The sequence below is a fragment of the Bubalus bubalis genome, chromosome X (genome assembly GCF_019923935.1).
Source record: "Bubalus bubalis isolate 160015118507 breed Murrah chromosome X, NDDB_SH_1, whole genome shotgun sequence".
Classification (NCBI taxonomy): Eukaryota; Metazoa; Chordata; class Mammalia; order Artiodactyla; family Bovidae; genus Bubalus; species Bubalus bubalis.
In genome coordinates, this window is record NC_059181.1 from 12,986,619 (window position 1) to 13,007,616 (window position 20,998).

Consider the following 20,998-nt stretch of genomic DNA (forward strand, 5'->3'; position numbering starts at 1 on the left):
AAAACCAGCCACTGCCCCTTCCCGTAGAGAGCACTGGAGAGTCAAGGCCACGTGCAGCAGCTCCCCAAACCCTGCATCTCTCGCGCATGTGCGGACCTCGGCTGAGAAGCTTCCAGCCTCCTCCTGACTGTCCGCTCACCCACGTTCTAGCCACAGATGGGAAATGCTAGCAGGAAGGGGTGTTGGGGGAGAGACAGGGAGTGCTTGGCTTGCAGGTAACCCCAAAAGGGTTTACCGTAAGGGTGGACCCAAGTCCAGGCCTCCAGCCTCAGAACCAACCCCAATCAGTTGACTTTACCGCCATGAAGATGCAAAGGACATTCACAGCCACACTGAACAGAGAGCCCCTGTGCTCCTCCAGGGTCCCTTGAACTTCCAACTGGATGGTTTCCAGGCAGTGAAGCCCCCAAGTCCCTTACCTCTGCCAACAGGGAGCTGAGGATGTACAAGGACTGACCCCACAGATGCGGCACCTTCCCCAGGGGAACTCTATCCACCGTGTGGGGATTCTTATACTCTTCATCCACCTGGCAAAGAGAGGAAAACCCCAAGGTAGAACGTCAGAGGATAAAACAGCCAGTGGCACTGTACATGGAGAGCGCACAGAGGATTTAAAAGTGTCACTCGTTTGATCCTCCAGACCAGTTCTGTGCAAGAGCTGGGACAGGGAGGCCAGGAAAACTGAGGCCCATGGGGCCCATGTGGGGGCCACGTGGCTAAAAGCAGCAGAGGTGGGACTCCAGCCCAGGCCTGGTTCAAGCAATGCTCTGCCCACAAGCATACGGATGGCAAAAGGCAGAGAGATAGGCTCTAAAAGTCAGGCCTGCCTTCTTTAAGCACAACTCTGGGCGACAAGAAATTTCAGATCTCATGCTTATGTTTGACTGTATTATGGGCACAATAATCTAAAACATCAGTCAACAGCCGTGGCAGTGTAGTTCTGGATGCTATTTTGGCTTTCTATCTTGCTCTCCTCAGGTGTTCATGAACTCCGTGTGCCTATGCAAGAAAATCACCAGAAGGTGGCGCTATTTATTGAGGAAAAAATTATACAATTCAGTTCAGTCAATCGTGTCCAACTCTTTCCGACCCAATGGACTGCAGCACGCCAGGCCTCCCTGCCCATCACTAACTCCCAGAGTCCACCCAAACCCATGTCCATCGAGTCAGTGATGCCATTCAACCATCTCATCCTCTGTCGTCCCCTCCTCCACCCGCCTTCAATCTTTCCCAGCATCAGGGTCTTATTAGATCACTCATTTTCCATCAGGGACTCAAAACGCTGAATCCACTGGGGCTTTTGACTCATTAAAACAAACTACAGTTCTCTCTGATGGGCAGTGCTGGCTACATGTTGTAAAAGTCAGTCTTCAACCTTCTCTGTTGTCAAGTCCATGCTGACCTTTGGGTTTTTGATCATTACAACGTTTGTTGGTTGGGGGTTGGAGAATTTCCTTCTCCAGAAAACATAAACCAGTTGAAGGAAATAGAAAACACATCTTCTCCAAAGGAAAAATTCACATCATTAGGCGAGTTATTCTCTGCTTGTTGATTAATAACATCAGTGATGTTAATATGAAACTGAAAGGGAAAGTTGCTCAGTCGTGTCTGACTCTTTGCAACCCCATGGACTACACAGTCCATGGAATTCTCCAGGCCAGAATACTGGAGTGAGTAGCCTCTCCCTTCTCCAGGGGATCTTCCCGATCCAGGAATGGACAATGGAACTGGAGTCTCCCGCACTGCAGGCAGATTCTTTACCATGGGAGCCACAAGGGAAGCCCAAGAATACTGGAGTGGGTAGCTTTTCCCTTCTCCAGGGGATCTTCCCAATCCAGGGATCAAACCCAGGTCTCCCGCATTGCAGGTGGATTCTTTGCCAGCTGAGCCACCAGGGAAGCCCAAGAACACTGGAGTGGGTAGCCTATCCCTTCTCCAGCGGATTTTCCCAACCCAGGAATCAAACCGGGCTCTCCTGCATTGCAGGCAGATTCTTTACCAACTGAGCTATCAGGGAAGCCCATGTGAATATATTCAGTAAATTTTTAAAATTCTGCTGTAGTTAACTAAGACAAACTTAAGCTTATCAACTGAACAGAATTAAATGTTATGAGTAATCAAATAGGATAAAAAGTGGAGGGAGATTCTCCAAAACATTGCAATGGAAGATTAGAGAGAAATATTTTCTTACTATAGAATGTTGAATGCTCTGCAGTTTGCAGGATTACTTTCACAGTCAGATGGTACATTAAAACTTTTTGAAATGTAAGTAGTGTTAAGAAAGACTGCGCAGATCTGGAATGGGAACAGGTTGATGCAAAGAACAGAAGACAGCCCAGTTCTGCCCTTCTTCCACCCACGGCCAGCTCCTGCCTGCCCGTGGAGGTGTGTGTCTCCCTCTCTCCACCTCAGTCTTTCCAATCAGTTTGCAGGTTCTCTAATGCACCAAGCCTCTGCCACCAGCACGGCACTCTGGTATCTGTCCTCAGTCCATGTACTTGCTCTTCCCACCTCCCTAGCTTGCAAGCTGGCAGAGGGAGAGCTGGCATCATGACCCCTCTGTGCCCCAGCCGTGCTGCCCGACCCAGAGCAGCTGCTCCTCAGCACGTCTGCTGGGCACGCTTGCCTGAGTCTCAAGCTGTTCAACGGAGGCCCCGTTGGTCAGTGGTGCCTTGCAGAAGGTTGTCCGGCTGTGGAAATGAGTGACGCTGGAACCCAGGGTGGATGCTGCCTTGGCCCAGGGCTGTGGCTGCTCCAAGAATGAGGCCCTTTTTCTAATTTGCACAAAGGTGCCATAGGGGTCTGGGTGGCTCTGTCTGCAGCAGTCTCTCCGTATTACTGATGGGATGGGTGAACCTTCCCAGCTGTCATCTGGAAGCAGCCAATACAAACTGTGCTCAAAAGAATATTCAAAATCAGTGCCTAGCTGATGTGTAAATACACTGGATTAAATGAGGACGCTGAAATGACAAGTATAAGCATGGAGGTCAGATGAGAAAAAGTTGCAGAATAACCTTTTACACCATGCAGCCAGAAGTGTTCATATTCACAAGAAAAGCATATAACACCTAGCATGTACTACAGTCAGGAAATGTGCCTTTTAGTGGAACATGGATGGATGGTTATCTCCACTATAAAATAGGTAAAATATCCTTGAAGCTATTCAGTTTCCCTTGCTCTGCTTCCAGGTTCCAAATTACCTCCCATGACTAATTTAGTCTTGTCAAGTACCTCAGTTCTGGAAAAGGGGCAACCTGAACACACAGTTGCTAGGAAGTAACTACCCAGCTCCCACCGCCAGCTGCACCCAGACCCCCAACAACACATCCACATCACACATAGTAAAATGAATACATTTGCAGGAAATCTAGGCCTTGAAAACTCAGAAAGAAAACAGCCCCTGCAGGCTCCATGGTTTGATCTGTACAATGATGGACTCTCCACACCCCCAAAAATGCACCACCCAGTGGGAAGCAGGGTGCGGTTGTCAGGAGGCCCTGAACTGGGGTCTAATTCCAAGCAGACCCCAGTGCTGTCTGAACTCTGACAGATTCCACAGCCTCTTTGAACTGAGACAGATAATTTCCAAGGCCTTTACCAGTCCCCTGACCATGTGCTTGTGGGCCTGATTCTACCACAAACTCCTAGACCCAAGCTGCTATGTGACCGCAGGGTTATGCTCTAGTGCAGGCCCTGTCAGCTGGGGGAGGAACCTTGCTCTCTGAAGTCTCTTCTGTCCCAAAATGTCTTAATGAAGCTTTAAAGCCACAGGAACATTCAAAAGAGAATAAGCCTTGAAATGAGGATTCTTCTCTGCTTAACATGAGATATGTACAGGGAAATCTTCCATTAAGATATATCAAATCATCATGACCCAATTTAGGAACAAAACTACCTTTGGGCATCTTCCTGGAACTGGCCAGTTTCTCTTTTCCTGATATAGAATGGCTTCTAAGTGATCACTCAAGCTCTAGCTCAGGAACTGTGTGACTGAAAGGAAGAGATTCTGAACTACCCCTGTACAGGCAGACCTCGCTTTCAAACCACTGCAATAAAATGAATATAAATGGAGTCACATGAAACTTTTGGTTTCCCACTGCATAAAAAATTATGTTCACACTATACCACTATATACCAAGGTCTGCCCTGGTGGCTCAGATGGTAAAGAATCCACCTGCAATGCAGAAGACCCGGGTTCAGATCCCTGTGTTGGGAAAATCCCCTGAAGAAGGGAAGGGCAACTCACTTCAGTATTCTTGCCTAGAGAATTCCATGGACTGAGGAGCCTGGCAGGCTATAATCCATGGGGTCACAAAGAGTTGGACATGACTGAGCAACTTAACACTTTTACATACTGTAATCTATTAAGTGTGCAACAGCATTGTGTCTAAAAGAAATGTACGTCTCTTAATTTAAACATACTTTATTGCTAAAAAATACTAACCATCACCCGAACCGTCATCAAGTTCACGAGTAGTAACATTAAAGATCACTGATCACATATCACTGTAACAAATATAATAATGAAAAAGTTTGAAACGTGGGAATTGCCAAAATGTGACATAGACATGAAATGAACAAATACTATTGGAAAAAAACTCAATGAAGGCTTGCCACAAACCTTCAATTTGTAAAAGTAAAAAAAAGAAAATGCAAAGTTATCTGCAAAGTGGCAGTAAAGCAAGGTATGCCTGTACATCTCTCCCCCTCTCCCAGGGAGATTCTGTCTGGTTTCTTTTTCCACGGAAATGTGTAACAACATGGTGCCCGACAGTGTTCTGTGATTTTAGGGCCTGCTTGGTCCTGAGCTCGGAAGAAGGACAGGTACCCTCTGAAAGTCCTCAACTAACGCCTCCCTTGGGCAACCTCCAGGTCAAGCATGGCTCTAAATCCATAACTTCTGTGATAAACAGCAATGCTACCCAAGACTCAAGAAACCACTTCTGGAGAAAAAGCGTTAGGTCTGAAAGAGGAATGAAAAATAGCAAATGGCCAAGCCCAACTCACTTTCTTCTAGATAATCAAGTACATGGTTACCTTGTCAGGCGGGATGGCGTAGAGTTCAGGCAACAAGTGGACCCCGTTCTGGCCTCTGATCAGTATCCCCTCCAGGGCTTCACGGTATTCTTGGACCTAGAAAACAGCACCATGACTCATGGGGTGAAACGACAGCACAAGACAGAAAAACAGCTCTCTGGGCAACAAACAGATTAGAAGTAGCACACAGGGCTAAGAAACGCACAAACACCTGCAGCTCATGGAGTGCAAGAGGAGCCTGGACTGTGCTGATACCAAATGTTAGGAAGAGCGAAAAGCAACTGGTCTTCTATGTGTTGTTTTTCATTCATGATTTAAATAGTACACTCTTAACTTCTCACACAGTTAAATTTTGTCTCACCAGCTAGACTATAAGCTTTTTGGAGTGGAGGCCAGATCTTAAGCAGTGCATCCTATTTCCACCTGTTGGTAGTCTTCTACTGAAAAAGCGCTCAAACTTGCTCAAGAAATGTTTGCTGAATGAATCAGATGGGAAGAAAAGAAAGTGTGTGTATTATGATCCATGTACCCCAACACTTAGGATGTGCCACTCAGTAAAAGCTGTTGATGTAAACGCTTCTATTAAATTTTAAAAGCAGCGATAAAAACCTATGCATTAAAAGGGAAATGGTGAGGGGAAAAACCCTTAACCAGCCACCTAGCTATTTAACACATTTCATCTTTGGAGAGTCAATCAAATGCCTTTCTGATCTCATGTTCTTTTCTTCTGAAATTTATGGACAGCAAAGCATGATGGGGTGCATCACTTTTAAAATGAGTAGAAGAGATAGCTTGGCGGGTAAGAATAATAAATCCTGTGAGACCTACAAAATAAGGTACTAAGCACAGGATTTTCTGTCTCCTTAGCCTTTTGTTTCTGGTAACTGTCAAACTTGTTCATAATTGAAATTCCAACTCAATCTTTTTGAGATCTGTCAGTCCTGGGGTAAAAAGACAGAAAACATAAGACCCAAGATAATCACTAAAGTGTAAAAGTAAACAAAGAGGGAATATTAATATTTAAAGCTTACTGCCACTTCTGAAACACTTCAGCATTCAACAGAGGCAGCTCTCAAAAACTAAAATGAATCTTAGATTGTGTATCCTATGCCAGAACATGTGACTGAGCAGATTAAAACCCAGCAAGATGTATGAGTTCCTCAGTCACATAAACTTCATGAGAACAGCTCTTTTCTGCTCACCAAAGTATGCATGGCAGCAAATGCCAAACAGAGTTTTACTCAGCCATGAAAAGAACAAATTTGAGTCAGCTATGGTTTTTCCAGTAGTCATGTATGGATGTGACAGTTGAACTGTGAAGAAAGCTGAGCGCCGAAGAATTGATGCTTTTGAACTGTGGTGTTGGAGAAGACTCTTGCGAGTCCCCTGGACTGCAAGGAGATCCAACCAGTCCATCCTAAAGGAGATCAGTCCTGAATATTCATTGGAAGGACTGATGCTGAAGCTGAAACTCCAGTACTTTGGCCACCTCATGCGAAGAGCTGACTCATTGGAAAAGACTCTGATGCTGGGAGGGATTGGGGGCAGGAGGAAAAGGGGACGACAGAGAATGAGATGGCTGGATGGCATCACTGACTCGATGGACGTTGAGTTTGAGTGAGCTCCAGGAGATGGTGATGGACAGGGAGGCCTGGCGTGCTGCAATTCATGGGGTCGCAAAGAGTTGGACACGACTGAGTGACTGAACTGAACTGTAGTGAAGTGCATGAACCTAGAGCCTGTTATACAGAGGGAAGTCAGAAAGAGAATAAATATTGTATATTAATGCATATACAATGGAATCCAGAAAAATTGTACTGATGTACCAATTTACAGGGAAGAAATGGAGATGCAAATGGAGAGAATGGACTTGTGGACACAGCAGGGCAAGGAGTAAGACAAATTGAGGGAGCAGCACTGACATATACATACTATCATGTGTAAAACACATTGCTAGTGGGAAGCTGCTACATAACACAGGGAGCCCAGCCTGGTGCTCTGCGATGACCTGGAGGGGTGGGAAGGGAGAGGGGAAAGAGGCCCAAGAGGGAGAGGATACAGATACATACACATACACACACACACACACACACACACACTCATAAAATTATGGCTGATTTGCATTGTTGTACGGCAGAAACCGACACAACATTGTAAAGCAATTATCCTCCAATTTGAAAAACAAACAAACAAGGTCCTACTGTATAGCACAGAGAACTTTATCAGTATCCTATGATAAACTACAATGGAAAAGAATATGAAAAAGAATATCTATATGTGCAACTTTACCACACTTTGCTGTACAGCAGTGATTAACACAAGATTGTAACTCAACTATACTTCAATAAATAATAAAAAAGAAATCTGTCTTGAACAAATGAACACTGTATTAATAAATATCCATTTAGCACTTAGTATATACTAGGAATGGGGCATATGCCCCAGATGGATAGAGACCATCTCTAGCAGGGTCCTTTGACAGCTAAGTGGGAAATACACTGATAGGTGCCAGGCTATTATAAGAGCTGTGGGGCATATATAAAAGCTTTTAGGCTTTCTGAAAGAAGAGACACTTAAAACGAATCAAATGAAGGGGGAGGGGAAGCTGAGGGTGGAAAGCATCAGTTCAGTCGCTCAGTTGTGTCTGACTCTTTGCGACCCCATGAACTGCAGCACACCAGGCCTCCCTGTCCATCATCAACTCCCGGAGTTCACTCAAACTCATGTCCTTTGAGTTGGTGATGTCATGAAACCATCTCATCCTCTGTCCTCCCCGTCTCCTCCTGCCTTCAATCTTTCCCAGCATCAGGGTCTTCTCAAATGAATCTGTTCTTTGCATCAGGTGGCCAAAGTATTGGAGTTTCAACTTCACCATCAGTCCTTCCAATGAATATTCAGGACAGTTCCTGGGTATTTGAGAAGGTGGGAGAGACGGCCTGGCCTGCCCAAAGGCCTGAACAAGTTTCCATCTGCTTGGATCACAGAACTCAAGAAAGGAAATAATTAGAAATTGGACTACAGTAGTGAAAACAAGGGACAGGTCTTCTGGGACCCTATAAAACGTGTGAAGAGCCTGTACCTCATCACAAAAGTAATCAGGAAGCCATTCAAAGCTTTTAAGACAAGCAATAGCATCATCTTTTTCTTAATAAGATCACTCTGATGATGGTGTGGAGAAATAACAAGAAGCAAGGCTGTGGGCTGGGACACCCGTTATGCGGCTGATACATTAAATAAGATATTAGCTAAGACAGGGCTTCCCAGGTGGGCTCAGTGGTAAAGAATCAGCCTGCCAATGCAGGAGACACAAGATCAATCCCTGGGTCAGGAAGATCCCCTGGAGGAAGACATGGCAACCCACTCCAGCATTCTTGCCTAGAGAATCCCATGGACAGAGGAGCCTGGTGGGCTACAGTCCATGGGCTTGCAAAGAGCTGGACACGACTTAAGCACAGAGCACTACCACACTAGCTAAGAGCAGCCTTAAAGATGGCAAACCACAGTGGCCAGAAAAGAGCAGCAGCAGCAACAAAACTCGTCTGTGGGAGACTGGTGCCCCCCGCCCCAGAGAACCCCACCTCCTAGTTCTCGAGCCTTTATGCCGTGTCCTCCCCTTGAATGACTTACAGTAGAAAGCCCTCAGATGTAGATACTGGGTTAAGCTAATCAACAGAGAATTTCCTGTCACCTATTTTTTCCTACACTAAGTTGAAATTTGGTCCTCTCCTCATGTCCTCAGATTAAAGAGAAAAAAAAAAAAAAAAAAAAAGACCCTGGCATCTACCCCTGCCAAGGTTCTACATGGTCAGGATATTATAGAAACCATACTTATTTCTCCAAGCCTGTGGTCCTTCCACATTTAATATCTAAGTGTTTCAGCCAAACAGATAATGATCGAGACACTCCAATATGGAAAAAGGTAAGACACTTGATCCTTGGGGCTTCCCTTGTGGTTCAGCTGGTAAAGAATCTGCCTGCAATGCGGGAGACCTGGGTTCTATCCCTGGGTTGGGAAGATCCCCTGGACAAGGGAAAGGCTACCCACTCCAGTATTCTGGCCTAGAGAATTCCATGGACTGCATAGTCTATGGGGTCAAAAAGAGTCGGACACGACTGACTGACTTTCGCTTTCGCTTGATCCCTGGCTTATCCTAAATAAAACTGCTAAAAAAGAATGAAAATTTTAACAATCTCTGCCATTCTACAGGCCCCCTCAGGCTACATCTTTGTCTGTAATTTACCAATCTTGGGCCTGTGAATGCCTTGACAGCTGGTACATAGGTGGTAACTGCTCAGATCAAAATGTTAACCTGAAACCAGGATCAAGAGAATATTTTCAAATGAGTGCTAAGCGGTTTCATTCCTCAAGCCCTAGTTGTGTCTACACCCCTTATAGGCAGGAAATATCCAGAGGGGTCTTTGTCCTCCTCCTCTTGACATGGAGAAATGATCAAAACATAGGGGGGGACTAAAACCAAGGGTAATCATTAGTCAAATCTATTTTTACCTGTAACAGGCCTTCACTAATCAAGGTGCTTTTAAGACTCCCATGTCCTCCAAGCAGCGCATAGTCTAAACAATGTTTGCTCGAGTTGTTTTCCAGGAACTTGGAGTCAACTATGTCTCGTTCCAACTGAGCTGGTTAAGACTGGTTAGGACCACCCACCCTCCAACAGGGCACGGGCGAGTGTCTGGTGACTTTGGGGCATCAGAGGGCTAAAAACTGCACCCTCAGAGCATGCTAAGCACCTCCATTTTAGAATGTGCAGAGACCTGTGGCCCACAGTTGGGCAGAATGAGAATTACCACTCCTTTTTCCAGTCACCTCTCCTCAACTTCAGGCCACTGTGCTGCTTTATTCTTTATCCCATAAATACCCCGAGCCTTAGTCTTCATGCAGGCAGACCTGAGACTTGTTCTCCTTGCATGGTGGCCTTGCGAATAAACCCTCTCTTTGCTGCAAACCTTGGCATTTCAGCATTTTGGCTTGCTGTGCTCTGGCAAAACAAACCTGGTTTGGCAACACTAGCCCTGAAAAAACCGAATGCAACAGAACTGACACTTTGCCAGTTTGGGGCCTAAAGCCTTAAGAAAGCTTGGCAGCTTCTGCTTTTGCATTCTGGGAAAAGATGACCATCATGTAAAAAGCTTTACTGTCCAGAGACTGTAATGCTGTGAGAAGCCCAAGTGGAAAATGAAGACCCAGGCCAACAGTCCACCTGAGCTCCGGGCCAACAGGCAGCATCAAGCTGCAACCACGTGAGGGAGGCCAGTTCCTGCAGCCCTGCTGATCCCAGTTGACACCAGAAGCAGCAGAGAAACCCGTTCCTGCTGAGCGCTACCCAAATTACACAGCACTGAGCAAACACAATAGCTGTTTTAATTCATGAAGTTTTAGGAAAGGTTGTTGGCAGCAGCAGGTAACTGACACAGTGCCCCTGAATTTTTGCATAACCCTACGTTCTAATAACCATCAGCACACCATTGCCATGAAAATGCTGATTACCAACACAACGCCCAGCATTTTCCCACCTGAACGGCATCACCATTGAAGACTCCATCTATTATGAAATAAGTCCAGAACACAGGCCATTCACATTCAATGTTTTCAAAGAGCTTGAGTTCAGCAGGGTCATAATGCAATCGGTTTGGGTCCTGGAAGCAAACAGGTAAACGTTCTAAAAGGTAATGTCAGATTACATACGTGATACCACTGTGCCTCACTGGGTGTCCCTTGCTTTCTGACTCAGGGCAACTTTGAGGCTGGTATGATTGGAGAAGGAAATGGCAACCCACTCCAGTGTTCTTGCCTGGAGAATCCCAGGGACGGGGGAGCCTCATGGGCTGCTGTCTATGGGGTCGCACAGAGACAGACATGACTGAAGCTATTTTTGGCAGTTATCCATGGTAAAATTTCAGAAAAGTAAATCAAATGCACATAGCATTACTTGGTAGTTTATTAGATTAAGCTTTCTCTGTCTCTATTACAAATAAGGAGAAATTTGACTCTTGCAGTGCTGGGCAGACTGTTTTATTGACATCATTTTATCAGTCCCTACGGCAAAGGAACCCAAGGAGGCCACAGGTGGCCTTTTAAAAAACATGTGAGCGAGAGAACTGTTTGTCCATGTCAGCAAGCTGGTTTTAAATCACCAGCTTGCTGCTCTCCTAATGATCTTACTAGTCTATTGCCTAACTCCAGCTTGCTGACTCCAAAATTAAGACTGCTCTTTCCAATATTCCAACGTGTAAGTTTTATAATCAACAGAGGGAGAATGCCACAGTGGCAACTTAGATATGAAGCAGTTAAGGAATCAGAAGAAACAATCTTTAAATACAACCTCTCTTGGGGTTTTATAACCATCTCGAAGGAAGCGACAGCATCCATAACGCCCCTAAGAAGACAAAAAGAAGCATTTGATGAAACAGAAGAATTTCTTTATCTCTTTGATTCAAGTCAGCCCTTTTAGTAACAACAAAGTGCTCACTGCTGTCAGTACAAAAACTCATCTTTAAGTAATAAGCAAACCAAAATAAGGTTTGATCAGTACTTGGAAGGGAATGCTAAAACTTTCCATTAGAGTGGCAGTCAGGGCTGAGAGATTAATTACTCCATGGTTCACAGAATGACCATCCTTTCATTCTGATTTGCTGTATTGTACAAAGACGCAAAGGGACCCTCACTGCTTGGAGAAGCCACCCATGGTGATATGTGGACTGATTGGACTGCTTCTACTTGAAAGACTGGAAGGACTGCTTCTACTTGAAAGACTGGAAGGCCACAAGGCGACTCCAGACTCATAGGAGTTAGGCTCTGGATACAAAGAAGCCTGCATCCTGCAAGAAGTGGAGGAGGGAGGCGGTAGGGCTTCCTGTGGCTTAAGGCCATGGCTGCTGGGTTTCCTGCTGCAGGCTTCAGTGTTCCTCTCCGGCTTCTCGGGTGCCAAGAAAGAAGGGCAGTGCAGTGCTATCTGAATCTGCCTCCCTTATCCCTGGATCGCACTTTTGGGTGTCCATTCTTCAGTTAAGCGTTTGGGGCTGCTCTAGCACTGGCCATGGAGGCAAGCGCACTCCCAGTGGCCAATCCCATAGTGTCTGGGGTGTCCTGGGAAGCCCAGTCTAGAACGTGCTCCCCTTGAAATGCTTCATTCTCTACATGAACTCTCTGCCTACTTCTACAAACTAAACAGGTTCTGTTTTCTCCACTGGCTCCTAACTGAGGCAGTGCCTTCTGGCGATATGGTTGGAGACCCTTTACCCCTTGGTTTCCAGAGGCTAAAAGCATTTTTCACCAAATCTAAGTGGGATCATCAACATGCAGATTGTGGTTTAGGAAACTTACTTTTTTTTTTTTTTTTTGTCATTTCACTGATAACTTCAGTTGGCTAGAGTATTGTATAACCTTCTCAGTTTGGTGCGGTGTCATAGTTTCTGCATCTCACCTCAGAGCAGGGATTTTAAGATTTTTTTGTGTGTGGACCATTTTTAAAGTCTTTACTGAATTTGTTACAATATTGTTCTGTTTTCTGTTTTGGTTTATTGACTGTGAGGCATGTGAGATTTTAGTTTCCCAACCAGGAAGGAACACTGCACCCCCTGCATTGGAAGGTGAGGTCTTAACCCTGGACCACCTGGGACATCCCTGGGATTTTTAATCTCAGTTTAACTTGGAGATCTTCAAGTCCCCAGAAATCGTGTGTCAAGTTTGAGGATATCGGGACATGTGCATTTTTTTCTGACAGGGACTGTAGCTTTCATGAGATTCTTAAGGGAGTCTGTCTAGGATCTCTAAAGGGTTCAGAAGCTCTGTCTTAGAAGCACAGGACTGATACGAATTGAGGTTTAAATGTGCCAGCTGGAATTGAAACTCTACTGCGCAAGAAAAGAACCTGGGTATTGATGGCTCAGAGACTTCATTTTCTCCCCTCCATTCTCAGCCTTGGGTACCTCCATCTGTCAGTCCACTCTGATACCGCGAGATCAACTGCAGGGACAGCCCAGGCCTGAGTGAGCTGCTCCATGTCACTATCTGGAAGGGGCACTTAACACAGGGCAGAAGGGTACCAGTGTGACCAATGTTTACCTGGAGCTTGGAAATAATTTCATGTTTGGTCACATTCACAAGGTTCACATCTTCCACCGCGAAGGCCGGGAAAGAAATAATGGAAAGAAGCCCAGCATCAATCTCTTTTGACGTCGAGGCTCTTGGCAGCATGGAAAACAGAATAGACTGGATGAAAAACAAACAAGTGTTAACCCCGGAAGCACTAAGAGTTATGTACAGCATCTAGAGACTATGACTTTACCCCAAGGGAACATATGAATGAGTTTACCAATTTTTAGAGAGTTTTTGCCTACCAACATGGCCCCTGCTGGGTGACCACACCTACCCAGCCCATGTGTCCTGTTCCTCACAGGAGAAAAGAGGGTTCGGGAGAACAGTGATATGCCTAGAGCCCATGCTGGGAACAGGCTCCCTTCCTTCTGTACCTTCTGTTGATACTGCTGGGCCTTTAGGGCACGCAGGGGAGGAACTAAGGACTACCTCATCAGCAGGTTAGCGCTCCTGACTGCAAAGACAAAGAAGAACACACATACAAGACCAACACAGAGAAATGCCTGGCTTCGGTGGAGGTGACCAGCTGGACTGGATAACTCAGAAACCACTTAAAGGAGTCAAATCCAGAAGACCACACCAACAGGCAAAACACTTTAGTACAAACAGAATTAGTTTAGTCCTAGAAAGAATGGCTTACTTAGTGGCACTATAATATGGCCTCAATTATAAGGTGGTTGGATTAGGCACTGTAAACTAAAGGAAGGTGAAATTATAAGGAACAGTTTGGGAAGGAAAGGGAGCTAACCCTGAAATCTAACATGTACAGACATGGGACTAGATTCCTGCAAGCACAAGCTTATTAACTCTTCCATGTAAAGAAGGAATTCGAGAACTATGTCCAAATCACACATGAGGACTTGGAGACGCAGAGACTCATGCTGATGGGCATGCAGATAGTCTGCAACAGAGCTAGGATTCTAACCCAGGCCCAGCTAGCTACAGAGCTCATGCCGTCTCCACTGGGGACTACACATCTATTAAGAAGCATACCAGCTTAACTTTATTAAACCACACCCCAAGAAACAGTAGATTCCCCACTAAGGACTATTTAATGGGGGAAAATGGAATGAGTTAGAAGGGGGCTAAATAAGGGGGGAACCCTTCAGCTTGAGAACAAAGCTTAATTTTCTCTAGCCAACTGACCCCCAAGCCCAGTTCTTTAACCAGTCACTCTCTCTAGGCTCTCTCTGCCTGAAACGAACACTACCACTGGAAGCTCTGCATACAACTTGGTATGCCTCTCACTCACACAGCCCTAGCACAGTGCCTGCATACAGTGAGCCCCCAGTAAATAAGTCTGCTGATTTGCCAGCAACTGCTGACCTACTGTTTGATAAATGGAGCCACCTAATCTGCCCCAAATCACCCCTTTCTCTAACATGTGTTTCATGGAGGTTTTACTGATTTGCCATTTCTCCCATATAATCTCTCCTCCACCATTCATTTTGCCACTACCCTCTAACAAGACTCCACTACCCGCCCAAGTGAACTACTGCTTGTCAGTCATCAAATTTGGGGACCTCATGAAATAAACCTAAGAGAAAACCTTGTACATGCTCAAAAAAAACGTAAAATTGACTTTGCCTCCAACAGAACACAGTTGTCTTGATTGCTGACTCCATACAAACACCATTGCTGTAGCTTACGTTTGTGCGATCCTTTCTGGCTCACAAAGTACTCTGACAAATTAAGTTGATTAATTCGGATTCTCATGACCACCTTGTGCAGCAGTGGGGGTAGGTCCTAGTATGCCCATTTTATGGACGAAGGAACTGAAGCTCAAAGAAGCCAAGAGCCACCAAGCTAGGAAGCTGGGGAATCTGAACTGGAGCCCAAGTCCTCTGTGCCATGAGTCTCCATCTCTACTCTCTGGATGTGAGAACCATCACCTGGCAGTGTTCCACCTCATCTGGCAGGACGTGGATCACAGACTTGCGACCTCCATGGGCTCCAAAAAGGTCCAATTCATCAATTGCTTCAAGTGCTGCCTACAAGCACAAGTATGAATTACTGAGTATGGGTAGTACACATATACTCCCATATCTCGTACTTCTTTTTCATTAAGCAATCAAGCATATATGTTTTCCCATAGGTGATGAAATTTGTCTTTAAAATCTAGCTAAAGTATCCTATACTCGTGTTCTATCCTTATTTTCAGAGCTTTCCTGTGTTTTGCCTCATTGCAGGAACAAGATAGAGAAAACAGAAAACCATTTCCAAAATGAAATTAGTATTCTACCAAAAAGCAAAATATTAACAACACAGCATCGTGCGTGTAAGCGGTGGGGGGCTAAATTCATGATTGGTTTTTCTTTCATCTATTTCAGTGGTTAACTTCTAACAGTAGCCATGTTTGGCACTTAAGAAAGTAAACTTTTTTAGTATTAAGTATGTTTTCCATCGGTTGACCTTAACAGAGAATATTTATTGTTGCTTTAAAAATTATAGTTCTGGAGTCTTTACTCTGTAAAATTATGCTTCAGCCTTGAGGAAGAGGGAATGGAGGAGGCATGCTAAATATCTAAGGCAAGAGATGTCAACTGGTGGCCAGCTGGCTGAAACTGCTCCATGGTCATGTTTGGTTTGGCCTGAGGAAGTTTTTAAAATGATCTTAAATTAGAACACCTTTACAAAGTCTGCAGTGTCATCAACACATGCCATTCCCGCCCCATTATTTTTCTATCTGGCTGGCTTCACTTGTTTATATTATGTGCCTGACCTGACCCTGTAGACTTTTAAATGTGTGAGCCCTGCCCTACAAAATGCTCGTATCCTTCAGCCCTCTTTACGACCCAGAAAACAAGACTGGACATCATATATCCAGTTTTTTAGATAATAGCAAGAGCTTAGATGCATGGGTGATGATACTGGATAATAAGGAGGGAATGCACTGATTTTCAGGCACATGCAGATTTAGGTGTAGGAAACCTCCATTCTTTACCTATAATTTCAGTTGGTTTGGGTACATGTACCACTTGAATTTCATACTTGCTGTTGACTTTTGAAAAATAAGCTAACCAGATCAAATCCAAACCCCTAAGGATAAGAACCAAACCAAAGCCGTTAAAGAGGCATAGGAGGAAGAACAAACAAGACCAGACTGTCACCTTGGCCATTCCTACAGAGCTTGCATTCAATTCTGGAATACCCTGATTAGTCTTATCTCCACGTTCCCACATTCCATAATCCTGTTGGAGAAAAAGGAGAAAAGAGGTATTAATAGATGACAAGTACTATGGAAAAAGGACTCCTTTATGTCACTGTAGGCATCATGAAATGTGACTATCTCTTCTCAAAGGGTACCAAATTCATGTCTTTACACACTCAAGCTGTATTCTTTCTTGATTTCAGTTCATTTGACCTCTGGTTAGAGTTTTGGAAATAAATACTCGAGTAGAACAAAAATGCATGCAAAGACACTCAGTTTTCTTATTTCCAAAAGTTATTCATTTGTAAGAAACTCATGATTTATAGAGAACAAAATATTTTATCTTAAAAGGCTGACCTTTATTCACCTAATACGTCTAAACTTGTATTAAATTGTGAGATGGAATAAAGAAGAAATGGGTTATAACTGGGTGAAATCAACCAAACCATTTAAAATAATTTAATAGATTACCTTTTGAGAAAAAATGCTCAGCAGTAATGGGTGCAAAGTCAAAACTGCGGCTCAGAACACTAAACTTGCCTGGTATTTTGAAATTAATTAATATGAATTGGCTTAGGATAGCCCGTCCACATAGAGGACTTGATACATACATACTTAACTTTTATAGCTCATATTTTCACTGAAGAAACCCAGGCACCGGATACCATTTTGAAATAATGCTATATACACTACTGAAGGATTACAACTCAAGAAGAACAGGACCAATGCCAACATTCTGGCACTTATTATTATTAGAGAAAGATGAACATTTTCAGAATAAGACATTTTAGACTCAGACATACTCGAGTGACTTTAGACTCTTGCCTGCCGTGCAGGCCTCGTGGCTGACTCCAGGACCCATTCCTTCGGTCCTCTGCACAGCGGGGCCTTTCCACTCCAACCTGTCCTCATTCCAACCCTGGAGCCGATTGCCTGACTCATCCTTAGAAACTGCTTTGATCAGCTTGCTCCCCAGCACGAGACTGTAACCTGACGACCTGTTTATTCCCTAGTGGATCATGTTCAAATCTCTCTCTCTGATGGCCTTACCTTTATGATCCAGCCCCACACTTCCTGCCTGTCCACAAGCTGACTTTAATTCCTACTATTCTGGAGCACTCAGCTGTCACCCTAAGAATACTCCTTTACTCCACCCCCTCTTTCCCCAACCACCCCTCCCCTTCCCCCACACTCACAGCCATTCCTGATACTCTCGCACCCCTTTCCCTCCTCCTGCTTATCTGAGCCCTACTCATCTACCAACGTTCAACTCAAGTTCCACCCTTTCTACAAAGCCTTCCTGTTTCTTCAGACCAGGCTTGGCCAACCTCGGCGGTACTGACATTTGCAGCCTACTCATTCTCTGTTGTAGGGGGCTGTCCTGCGCACTGTAGGGTGTTCAGCAGCATCTCTGGCCTCCACCCACTAGATGCCAACAGTACCCGCTCCCTTCCTGTCAACATCGAAAATGTCTCCAGACATGGCCTGGTTTCCCTGGGAGAGCCAAAGACTGCTCCTGGTGGACGATTACTGCTTCAGACCTGGGGTCAGCAAGTGCTTGCCCTGGCACCGAATCAGGTCTGCTACACCTGTGATCCAGAAATAAGGTCTATTTGGGACACAGCTGCACACACGAGGTCACAAGTTGTCTACAGCTGTTTGTGTGGTATCATTATAATGGCAGAGTTAAATAGCAGCAAGAGAGACCACAGAGACTGGAAGAGCTGAGAAGATTTACTCTGGCCCTTTTCAGAAAAAGTTTGCTGATCCTTGCTTTGATGTTGGTAGCTCTTTATTAAAAACAAAAAGCAAACTCTAGCCTTTCATTACTGCTCTTCTGGCCAGCTTTACAGTTTAGCTGTTCTCTACAAGTGTGTGAGGCTCAGCTCTCAGTAGCAGACAGCAGCCTGGAGGAACTGAGTGTGTAGGTATTTCCACCCATCACCTAGCCCGGGGCACCTGTCTGGGTCCTGCCTCTCTCCCTGTGTGCTGCCTGGGGTGCTGGTGTTGCCCTTCATCCTGATTCAGGCTCCCAGTACACATGCCACAGGGTATTTGAGGATCTTATTTAAAATGAACCTAATGAATTCAAACAGAGCATATGGCACATTTCAACAACAAAAGCTCCCCAACTGAGTTCCTGGACACAAATGTGCAATTTGTGTGCAGAGGTGACATCATCTTATACCTCTAATCTTGCTAACCTTCGGGTCAGCCCCAGACAGCCTGGCCCTCAAACAGCTATGTGATTTTTATCCTTCCTGACGCTGTAACACTGGAAAATAAACACTGGATTTGAACTTACAGCAACTTTATACGCAGCTTCTATGTAAAAAACAAGATTCTGTATGAAGGCCACCTCATCAAGAGTGAAAATAATACGTAAGCCTACAAAACAAAAACAAACAGTAAGTTTACAGAGTTATGTTGTAAAGAGAGAGTTGCCAATTACGAATGACAAATCTTATACTAGAAAATAAATTATATACCCTCATTTGCATTTTTCTTACTAGGGCATCAAAAATTAAGTATGAAGTCAGTCATAAGAGTTAATGTCTAATTCAGGAATGAAAGAGGGGAGGAAGGAGGGACAGAAGGATAGGGAGGGAAAGATGGAGGAGGGAAGGAAGAAAGGAAGGAGGGAAACAGGTAGGATGGGAAAGGAGGAGGGAGGTAGTGAATAAGGGAGGGAAGGAGTAAAGGCAAAAGGAAGGAGGGAGGGAAGGAAGGAAGGAGGGAGGGAGGGAGGGAGGGAAGGAAGGAAGGAAGGTGATAAGAAAGGAGGGAGAGAAGGAAAGATAGAAGGAGAAAAGGCAGGAAGGAAGGAGGACAGAAGGGAAAAAAGATACAAGGGAGGGAGGGAAGTAAGGAGGGAGGGAAGAACAGAATAAGGAGAGTAGGAAGGAAGGAGAGAAGAAGGGAGGGAGGGGAGGAGGGAAAGAAGGAGAGGAGGAAGGAGGAAGGGAGGGAAGGAAGGATGAGGCAGGAAGGGACAATGGAGGGAAGGAGGGTAGAAAGGAAGGAGAAGGGGCTGGAAGGAGGGAAGGATAGGAAGAAAGGAGGGAGAGGGGGAAATAAGGAGAGTGGGAGGGAGGGAGGAAAGGAGTGAACAGAGAAGGGAGAGGAGGAGAGCAAAAGGAAAGGAAGGAAGGAAGGTGAGGGCAGGAAGGAAAGAGGGAGGGAAGAAAGGGAGGAGGGAAGGGAGGAGGGAAAGAAGTTGGGAGGGAAGGACAGAAAGAACAAAGGGAGGAAGTAGGGAAGAAAGGACAGAGGGAAGGATGGAAAGAGGGGAGGAAGGGAGGAGGGGAGAAAGAGAGGGAGGAGAGGAGAGGAGGACAGGGAGGAGGAGGAGGGCAGAAAGGAAGGAGGGGAGGTGAGAGGAGGAGGGCAAGATGGAAGGGAGGAAGGGGCTAGAAAGGAAGAAGACAGGGAGGGAGGGAAGGAGGGAGGGATGAAGGCAGGCTGAGAGAGAGGGAGGGCGGCAGGCGAGGAGGGAAGGGGAAACAAGGAAGGAGAGAGGGAAAGAGGGAGCAATGAAAGGAAGGAGAGAGAAGGGAAGAAGAGAGGAAGGGCGGGGAAGAGGGAGGGATGGAATGAAGGAGCAAGGGAGGGAAGGAGGCGAGAAGGGAACGAAGGAAGGAAAGACAAAAGGAGGTAGGTATGGAAGGGGGAGGAGGGGAGGGAAAGAAGGAAGGAGGCGGGGAGGGCGGGAAGGAGAGAGGGAAGGAAGGTAGTAGGGAAGAAAGGAAAGAAAGGAAGGGTGGACAGGAGGAGGATGGGAAGGAAGGAGGCAGGGCAAGGACAGAAGGAAGCAGTCAGGGAGAAGGGAGGGAAGGAAGGAGGGAGGGAGGGAGGGAGAGAGAGAAAGAGGGAAGGACAGGACAGTGGAAGGAAGGAAGGTAGAAAGGAAGAAGGGAGGGAGTGAATGAAGGAGGTAGGAATGGAAGGAAGGAGGGAGAGGAGGAGAGAGGGAAGGAAAGATGGTATGAGGGTAGGAATAAGGTAAAGAAGGAAGATGGATGGTGGGAAGGAGGGAGGGAAGGAAGAAATGAGAGAAGGAAAGAGGGAGGGATGGATGGAAGAAAGGAGGGAAGGTGGGAGAGAAGGAGGGAAGGAAGGAGGGAGGGAAGGAATGTGGGAGTAAAGGAGGGAAGGAGGGAGGGAGGGAAGGAGGGTAGAAAGTGGAACAGATGGAAAGATGGAAGGAAGGAGGGTAGAGAAGGAGGGAGAGAGAACAGGGTGAGAGAGGGAAAGAGAAAGGAGGGAGGGATAGAAGGAAGGAGGGGAGGAGGGAGGGAAGGAAGGATGAAGGAAGGAAGCAGGGAAAGGAGAGAGGGTAGACAGGAAGGAAGGAAGGAAAGAGGAAGGCATGGAGAGGAGGAGGAAAAGAGGATATAAAGAAAAGAGGGACAGAGGGAAGGAAGTAGGGATTGAGGGAGGGAAGGAAGGGAAGAAGGAAGGAGGGAGGGCAGGAAGGAAGAAAGAACGGAAGGTGGGAAAGGGAAAGAAGGAGAGAAGGAAAGAGTGAGAAATGAAAGGAAGGAAGGAGGGAAGGATGGAAAGAAGAGAGGAGGCTAGAAAGGAAGGAGGGAGGATGGGAATGAAGGAGGCAGGGGGGGAAGGAAAAGAAGAAAGGGAAGAGAGAGAAGGAAGGAGGGAGGAAAGGAAGGGTAGGAGGAGGGTAGGAAGAAGGG

At 45.7% G+C, this 20,998-nt stretch overlaps 1 protein-coding gene across 6 annotated transcripts in view; it reads right to left on the bottom strand.

Annotated features, from left to right (window-relative positions):
- The window catches only part of PHKA2 (phosphorylase kinase regulatory subunit alpha 2), a 93,772-nt gene that overhangs the window by 34,343 nt on the left and 38,431 nt on the right, over positions 1-20,998 (bottom strand). For 5 of the 6 annotated variants that reach the window (XM_006056336.3, XM_006056338.3, XM_006056337.3 and 2 more), the window contains 8 exons: positions 18,610-18,692; positions 16,264-16,344; positions 15,046-15,144; positions 13,121-13,267; positions 11,379-11,432; positions 10,570-10,692; positions 5,038-5,133; positions 420-527 (listed from right to left, as the gene is read on the bottom strand). In XM_006056336.3, coding sequence (XP_006056398.1) covers positions 420-527; positions 5,038-5,133; positions 10,570-10,692; positions 11,379-11,432; positions 13,121-13,267; positions 15,046-15,144; positions 16,264-16,344; positions 18,610-18,692 — 791 coding nt within the window. The remainder of the gene's footprint in view (positions 1-419; positions 528-5,037; positions 5,134-10,569; positions 10,693-11,378; positions 11,433-13,120; positions 13,268-15,045; positions 15,145-16,263; positions 16,345-18,609; positions 18,693-20,998) is intronic. The other variant, XM_025275767.2, reaches the window with a different exon arrangement.